Source organism: Antrostomus carolinensis, unplaced genomic scaffold (genome assembly GCF_000700745.2).
Source record: "Antrostomus carolinensis isolate BGI_N321 unplaced genomic scaffold, ASM70074v2 scaffold48098, whole genome shotgun sequence".
NCBI classification, from domain to species: Eukaryota; Metazoa; Chordata; class Aves; order Caprimulgiformes; family Caprimulgidae; genus Antrostomus; species Antrostomus carolinensis.
Genome location: NW_010331805.1, coordinates 16,918 through 25,538, shown reverse-complemented (window position 1 = coordinate 25,538; position 8,621 = coordinate 16,918). Strand labels below are relative to the sequence as shown.

Below are 8,621 nucleotides of genomic sequence, written 5' to 3'. Positions count from 1 at the left end.
GGGGGGAGGTCAACGGTCAGTGCACAGCAAAACTGGCCCTGGGGCAGTTCACCGGGTTAGAGATCCAACAGCTGTAAAAAGTTCCCTAAAAACGTAAAGAGGATTTAACATCCTTGTGTTTTGAGGCTGAAGTTGTGGAGGTGCACAAGTGAAGGGGGACAGACCTGTCTCACCTCTTGGAGGTTTGTGTCAGTCATAGCGCTAGTGAAATGCATCAGATAGCAGGGAGACCCTGGTCTGCACAGTGTGTTGTTTAAGTGCTGTGTTTGTGCACTTCAGTTTACTCACTTTGTCACTAGAAAGCCAGTCCCCATTTAGATTATTAGTCTTTGGCAGGTGAATAGGCTGTGGAACATTCATTTGTTACCTAGCTTTGATAATCTTTGGTATCTAGCTCCCTGGAAGTGTTCAAGGCCTGTTTGGATGATGCTTTGATCAACCTGGTCTAGTGGAAGGTGTCCCTGCTGCTGGCAGGGGGGGTGGGACTGGATGAGCTTTAAGATCCCTTCCAACCCAAACCATTCTGTGAGTTTGTAACTTCATGGTGTGCTTCCTAGTTGTAATACTTTTTAGAAATCTAGCCACTCTTTCAGTGTCTGCCAAGCTGAATCCCGTCCTGAACTAACTTACTACTTTGTAATGAGCTGTCCTCTTAAGTGGTTCTAGAAAATGAAGTAAAAGCAATGTCTTAATAGCTAATAATCATATCCTGTAGGTTTTTTCCAGTCCTATGCAGTGGAAGTAGATGTAAAGGATGCCTCTAACGCTACGTGCCTGTATGCAAAATGGATGATGAGATTCTTGATAAAATATGAAACAAACAGTAGTGATTATGTAAGTATTTGGAGGTAACTTTTGTCGAGAACTGTGTTTTGTCCTGGGTAAAAGTTTAAGTACACTCTTTTACCTGCGGTGTTTGTTTTTTTACTTCTTTGTTTTTATTAAGTCAGTTGTTAAGAGTATTCATAAATATTCAGTTTAAAACAAAGCATAAGTTCTCAATTAATAATACAAATAACTGAAAGTGCCCTGTTGCCCTTAATTAAATAGCATACTAGTCAAACCTGGAGGATTTTGTGTACCAGTGTCGTAATGTTCTTAGTCCAAATAGTAAATGTAAATTGCAGCTCAGCACGGTCAAGATTTACAGCCAAGTTAGCCTTTTACTTTTGTACTTTAATCTGATATGGCTCCTGTCGAAGTCAGATGTCAGGGAGCATTTTTCATAATTTTGTAAAATAACCTAAAACAATCTCGCTAATCTTTTGCAAGGTTCCATCTAACTCCATGGGGTTTGTAATGTTGGCATGGGGAAGAACTGTCTGTGAAAACGTTTAAAATGTGTTTTTCTTCTAGAGAAATGCAACCTTGAACTCGCTGTCCAATGTGACACACAATGGCAGCGTCTGTGGCAATGACACACAAGCTGCGCTTCTGGCAGTACAGTTTGGAGAAGGTCACTCTTGGAGCATTAACTTTACAAAAACCAATGAAACTTACCAGGGAGACTTCATCACATTTACCTACAACACCAATGATACTGTTGTATTTCCTGATGCTAAGAGAAAAGGTAATGTTCAGTGCAGAATCCTACTCGCAGAACAGTCTCGGCCCCAAGTGTCAGATCCCATGTACCTGTCCTTGGTCGGCTTTTTCAAAGTTAGAAGGGCTAATGATGTATCTAATGACTTCTGTGCCTGGCTGTTTTTCATCATACCTGCCTACTGAATAAGAATACAGACTAGTTAGCTTCGCTGAAAGTGTAATTCTTTTAAGTGAATGGAAGGGGAAGGTTAACTGTTTGAACAGCCTTGGTCAGTGAGGTGCTGCTAGTAGACAACAGGCATATGGAAGATTCACTTTAGTGTAAGCTTAAGTAAAAGGGCTAACCTGTCTAACAGCTTGTCTAGTTCTGGAAACTTGATTACTTCTCTGTGTTACTTAGCACTTTAGGTCAGGACACACAGGTAAAACATTCAAGAGATATTAGGATTGTTAGTTAATTCTCTTACTCTCTGTTTTATGGAATTATATAAAACATAACACTACCTGTAAATGTTCTTGTCGCTCATAAAGCATTAAAATATTTGTGCTTATTTGTAGGACCAATTACTGTTGTTGTAAAGGATACTATGGGTCCAGTTGAACTGAATAACATCTTTGTATGTCATAATACTGACTTCTTTGAAGCAGAAAATGTAACACAGATTTTCTGGAATGTTACTGTGCAGGCTTTTGTTCAGAATGGCACAATCAGTAAAAAAGGTGAGCACTTCAGTTTGTGAATGAGCTTTTTTGTATTGCACCTTAGTCTAGGGAGCAAAGTCCCATAATTAAAAAAAAAATCCATCTAAGATGTGCTGTGTTGAATAATATTAATGTAAATATCCTTTAGTGTATCTTTCCTTGTTCCTGGAAAAATAGATTAATAAAACAGATTTAGTAGTACATAGTAATGCAGATTGTTCCCATGCCAAGGTGATAGTCTGAAAGTGTGTATTCCAGTAACTGGGGTATTAAAAGTAAGTACTTCAGAACTACTGTTGCTGATTAGATCATTTGAGCTTCAAGGTTTTTAACTAACTGCTTTCCATTTTCAGTGGTAGGCTCTGCTTTTTCAGTTAAACAGTCCAGAGCCTGTTGTCTCATCTCACATTCAACTACTCAAAAGATGAGTACATCATCCTGGTACATAGAGCTGAGTAGGGTTGCTTACTTTGTCTACAGCAAAGTAGCTGCATATGCCACAGTAGTACTGCATATGCTGCATAGATTTAACACTGTAGGCGTTATAGAATTTCTGAGAATAAATGGTAGCTGTAAATTGTTTGGAATACCATGCAGTAGTGCTGAGTTTGAGACTTTTGACTTGATGATTAGCAGACTCCCAATAAGCTTAGATTTTGAGACAGAAATTGATATCTGTATTGAACTGACCTCTGAGTCGGAAGACTTTAATAAAATTTCAGCGCTGAAATGATGATCAAAATTTATTTTCAGAGTCTAGATGTCGTGCTGATACACCTACTTCTGCACCTACTGTTCCGCCGACGAGTGCCAATATAACCACTGCATCTACCACCACTTTATCGCCTGCTCCAACCACTGCTCCCAAACCTGTGGAAAACCCAGTCACCGGCAACTATTCTCTTAAAATTGGAAATAGAACTTGTCTTCTGGCTAATGTGGGGCTGCAGCTGAATGTTTCCCAAGAGAAGGTGCTTCTCTTTTATTTTAGAAGAGTAGAAAGGTTGCTGTAGTTATTTGTTATGAAATGTCAGTGCAGAGTATTTGCTTTTTACACTGCTGGCTGTCCAGAACTCTTGAGTATCGTACATAGCACCTCTCTGGCATCAGAATAGTTTTGTAGCATAATATCTAGCTTCAAAACCTTACGTGGATTCAGTGTAACTCGTTCCTGGCAGTACCTCTATCATCATTAAAAGCCTGGAACTTTCTTAGCTTTGAAGGCTGTTGGTCCCTGCAGATAATGTCTTTCCCCACAGAGGGAGCCAAAGCTAACCCTGTTGTATTAGGTCAACAAAGTAAGTCTTCACTGGGCAGTCTGTTTGCTTCAGTATTACCAGCAGGTAAACTTAACTCAAGTAGCCTTGGTTTGATAGTAGCTGGGCTCAATCTTCCTGCTGTGGTCTCCATGACAAGCTCTTCTGTCATGAAACAATGTATTCCTAATGGCAGCTGAATGTCTTTGATGTGGTATGTCTGTGTTTCAGCCTCTTCTGATCAACCTCAATCCAAAGACAACTAGTGCAGATGGTGCCTGTGGTAACACAACAGCTACTCTGAAGTTGAATGATGGAAATAGCACCTTCATTAGTTTCACATTTGTTGTTGTAAGTAACTTCTTGTATCTTAAATTAAGTTTCCAGTTTAAAAGTATTGCGTGGTGATCACTCATAGTAAAATCCTTCTGTCACTTGGCTGTGGTAGGCTGTTCCCATATGGGAAGTAGAACTGGCTAGCTGACTGCCTCAAGACAAATGGAGAATTGGGTTAAAGCTGTAGAAAATGTAAGACAGTGCTATATGTGTTAGCCTTTCTAGAGTATGTGTTCTTAAAGTTAAAAATGCAGAATTGGACACTGACAGTTGGTTCTTGCTTCTTTAAACAGAAAAATGTAAGTGCAAGCATGCAAAAATTTTATCTGAAAGAGGTGAATGTTACACTGCTCAACCGCCTGAATGGTTCTGGTAAGAAATAATATCTGCCTTAAAGCAAGCCTAAGCTTTTATTCAATGTCTGTGTTTATCAGATACTTCTGACTTTTTTTTCCAATGCTGTTCATGCTTACTGTTATTTCCTACTTCAAATCCTTAAGTTGGTTTGAACAAAAGTAATAAGCAGAAATGGCTGTAAGAGTTACTTGAAACAGCAGTGCAGTGTCATTTTCTTTTGCTGAAATGTCTGCTGATGGGGTCTCTTGCTTTGTGATAAACACTTATAAATTTAGAGGGCTTCTTTATAACTTGCTTGCAATAACATAATCTTTTGAGGTGCAAAATACAGTTGTACCAACTCTGAAGCTTTTCTGATTTTCATAAACCAGCTGTTGTTGTCTTTGATTGAAGATGCTGCTGTATCTTCCAATAGCTTCTACTTAACTCACTGGGAAAAGAGACCAGTCCTTCAAAAACTAAAGCCTACCTTTTTCCAAATCAAAAGTATGGGTTGTTTGGTTTTTTGATTTTTTTTTTTTTTTTAAAGTTGCTTGTCACAGCTATTGCACTTAAAAGGGCACTAAAGCTAAGATGCCTGCAACTCTGCGGTGTTGGGATGAGTGGAAGTACAAGGAAAGCCTAATGCTATGTCTATATAGAGAATAGGTTACTGCAAGTACTGTAGTAACTTCATTGCCTGAAGTTTACTCATGACTTCATTTGGTTAAGCAGATCAATTGCACTTCAGACTACCTTGTTTTTCAGAGTAGTCAGTGTTGAGAAGTTGGCCCCTCTAGATTCAGCTCCTTAGTCTTATGACTGTATTAGCAACTCTCTTGCATTTAAAGTGGGCATGCAAATTTCCTTTTTTTTTTTTTTCTCCCCCTTCCACTTGGTTTAGTCATTTCAAATGCAGATAACAACAATTTCAGCAAATGGGATACCTTCCTTGGGAGTTCTTATTTGTGCCGAAAAGAGCAAACTCTTGAGGTTAATGAAGATCTTCAAATACGTACTTTTAATCTATGGATTCAACCATTCCTTGTGAAGGCTAATAAGTTCTCTACAGGTAAGAGTTCTTTTTCTGTTATTTCTTGCAATGCTTGTAAAATGCTTACTTGCTAAAAAGCACCAGCATTCAGCACAAGGACTTTATTTTTGAAGTTTTTGTTCCATTGTTCTTCTGGGATTTGGGTTGGTTTTGTCTTTTTAACATAGGGAATGGAGAGTAGTTCTGAGACTGACATTCAGTTTCAAGGAAAGCTTTGTTCTCATTTAAAAAATGTCTGCTAAGTATGTTGGTTCTCCTTCATAAAGCTTGAAGGAGCTAGAGACACTGAAGAGGGACTTAAGCATTGGCATGCAGAGTAGGTGAGAAGTTACCTGACATCATCTTGCCCTACAGCTTTTTGTAGCTTGAATATATAAGAAAACAGGCAACACTTTAGCAGAAGTGGACTCTGGTAACTGTTAGGTGTTTCATTTCTTTTTACCTGTCAGTCTAAGGAATAGGAGTGTTGGGAGGGGGGAATGAACAGCCAGAACTTCTTTCAGAAACAGTCCTGGGTGTCCAGAGCTAAAGAAAGATTCCAAAATAAGTTTGCTGCGTTACCCTGGTCTTGTCTGGGGAAAACTGGAACAGCTCAAAGGATCTGTTTCTCAATCTTTAGTATGTTATGGTCTTTGTACTTAATGATAACACTTGCAGCACAGTCTTCCTAGGCTAGACTAATCTGTAGACAAATAGATTGGGTGCAGATTTTTTAACTTCTGGGCAGCGGTAAGTGAACTCCCCAGATGTATGCAGGGTAAACGTTCTAAAGAGTTAGGGTCCTGTTTCACCCTGTAGTTCAAGTTGCAGCTACCTTCCTTCTCCTATTACAGTTACTTCATCTCTGTGACATGTCTCCATTCTGGATAGGTTCTTGAGACCACATCTAGGTCACTTTATTTTTAATGAGCAAAAGCACAGGACTTGCCTTAAGAATGAAATAGATAAGCCTGGTTTTGTCTTAAAAATAAAAGAATGGCTACTCCCTCGTCTAGTACGGATCTTGGGCACGTGAAAACTCGTACACCAGGGCACTTCTATTAGATTCCTGTTAGCTTACTATAGTTTATTAAATGTTCCAAGTTATTATAATGCTTAATATATGCTAATGTACCCATGAGACCTCTGCAGTTCTTTCTCTTTTAGTTTAAAGATGTAATAATACTTTGGTTTTGAACACTTCTCATATTAAGGAGAACAGATTTTTATACCACACTTGGCAAGTATTCTGTCTTTATTTATTCCTTGTGGCAACCTCTTTTTTTATCTACAGCCCAGGAGTGTTCGCTGGATGATGACGGCATTCTAGTCCCAATTGTAGTTGGTGCTGCACTTGCTGCCTTGATTGCTATTATAGTGATTGCTTACATAATTGGCAGAAGAAAAAGCTATGCTGGATATCAAACTTTGTGAATCTGAATGTGATTCCTGTTCTGATTTCACTCTAAACAAAGCAAGTGCAAGTTCTGAAGTCCAAAAAAGACCCAAAACTTAAGAGTAATTACTAGCCACAGCTAATTGGAGTTGAGAAACAAAGAGAATCTTCATCTCAGATGAAGCAGAACTACGTTTTTAGTTTTCCTGCTCTAAGACTCCAGTTTTAGTTTTCCTGCTCTAAGAAGACGACGTGAGTTTCGTAGCTGTTTTGAAGATGTCAAATATTGGATGGATTTCTAGGCTAATGATTTTATCTTGCAAAAACTCTAAAGTGTTTAGGATTGATTTCTAATTTTTGCAAATGGTAGCCTGAAAGAAGAACACGTTCTAAACTGATATTCATTGGCAACTCCTAGAGTAGCACGGAATTTGTACTTGCTTCTCTCCTCTGCGTTCCGTAGTTGTTGTCCTAATTGTGGGCTAAGCTGGCAGCATTAGTCCCTCTGTGGACTTGTATAGTATTTAACAAGGATTGTATGATGCCCAGTAACAACTTTGTTTTTCATGGAGTTGAACTTCAGGCTGGTGATTAAGTCATCTTTTGAAGTGGCAGCAGTAGCTTACTTAGCTTTGACAGAATTTGAGTAGTTTACTCCTGCCTTAGTGTAGTTTCAGGAATCATTCCTATACCCTGGCTGTACCAACAAAATGGGTAACCTGTCCTTGCCAAATGGTGGATATAAAGGAAGACCTCAGTGCTGTTTAGAAATGCTTTAAAAAAAAAACCCAAAAAACAAAAAACAAAAGAGTTAGGCACTGAATTCTTCACCACTTACTATACCTTGGTATTCATCTAAAGTACTCAAATGAGGCAGAGTTCTGCTAAATTAGTTCAAACTTCTTTGCTGGCATCAGTTTAAAGGGAATAACCTTTCTAAATATTCCAGAACTTTAAAGTGCACTTAACTTTATATCATACTCTGCACAGAACTGGTCTGTCTTGTTGCTTTGAATGACCATTGTTTAAAGATGCTTTCATTTAGTGAGCCAGTATCTGTTGTTGCAGCTTGAGCTGTCTTTAAATCTTCATCTTGAATGGTTCTCTGCCAATCAAAATTCACATCGTAACTGCCTGCCATTGGCATTCTGAATGTTTAATGTACTTTGTGTTTGATTGCTGTGTAGCATTTCTTAGTGTTAAGAAAACAAAAGCCAAACCAGGATGAGATGGACCCACAACACCCGTTTTTTCCTTGCTGTGTGGAAAGGATAACTAGCTTCAAAAATGCAGCGCAACTGGACTGTTACTAAACTGCAGCTATGTAGAGACTAACCCTTGCTGCACAGCTTTTCTCTTGCCTCCTTGTGCTGTAATACACAGGTTTTACTGCATGGGGGGGAAAAAAAGTCTTTTAGACTTCTAGGTAAGTGTGGCTTTTTTGCATATGTCATAACATGAGCTTCCTAAACTAGTTATTTAATGAACATAATGTCTCCCCCTTTAGAATGAGTTTAGCCTGAATCAAAGCTGGTTTAATGTTTTATTAGTGTTTTCTAGGGTTGTAGAGATGTCTGTGGCATGTTTGTATACAAATCATAAAATACACTTCTTTCAGTTTGTTGTTTGTTTTTTTTTTTCTAAACCCAGTTTACTCTTGACACTAGCCAAGGAAGCAAGTGTGGGTGGATAATACTACAGCTTACATTCTGCATCAGTTACTGAAACTCATATTAATGAAAGTGGGGAACTACTATATGTTTAATCCTGAAACAGGCTTCAAGACTTTCCATTTTAATTAAAAAAGTGGATCTAATTACTTTCATATTAATATATCCTGAAATGCAGAAGTTTGTATAGATTTTCTAGCGTTTTTGTGACTAATGTTCAGTGGCACCAGTTAACACGTGCATTTCTGTTCAGGAGTAGTTACCACGCTGTATTCATTTGACCATGAAAATTTTTGAACTGTGCATGGTTTCCAAGTGACAATATAGAAGATCAGTGCAAACTGCTC

At 38.5% G+C, this 8,621-nt stretch overlaps 1 protein-coding gene across 1 annotated transcript; it reads left to right on the top strand.

Moving 5' to 3' along the window:
* Positions 1-714: 714 nt before the first annotated feature.
* Positions 715-6,907, top strand: LAMP2 (lysosome associated membrane protein 2). Its single transcript, XM_010173300.1, has 9 exons — positions 715-834; positions 1,357-1,570; positions 2,104-2,265; positions 3,001-3,218; positions 3,735-3,854; positions 4,133-4,211; positions 5,080-5,247; positions 6,503-6,797; positions 6,828-6,907. Exons 1-8 carry the CDS (start codon positions 790-792, stop codon positions 6,640-6,642), a joined length of 1,146 nt encoding a protein of 381 aa, XP_010171602.1. The 5' UTR covers positions 715-789; the 3' UTR covers positions 6,643-6,797; positions 6,828-6,907.
* The last annotated feature ends 1,714 nt before the right edge of the window (positions 6,908-8,621 follow it).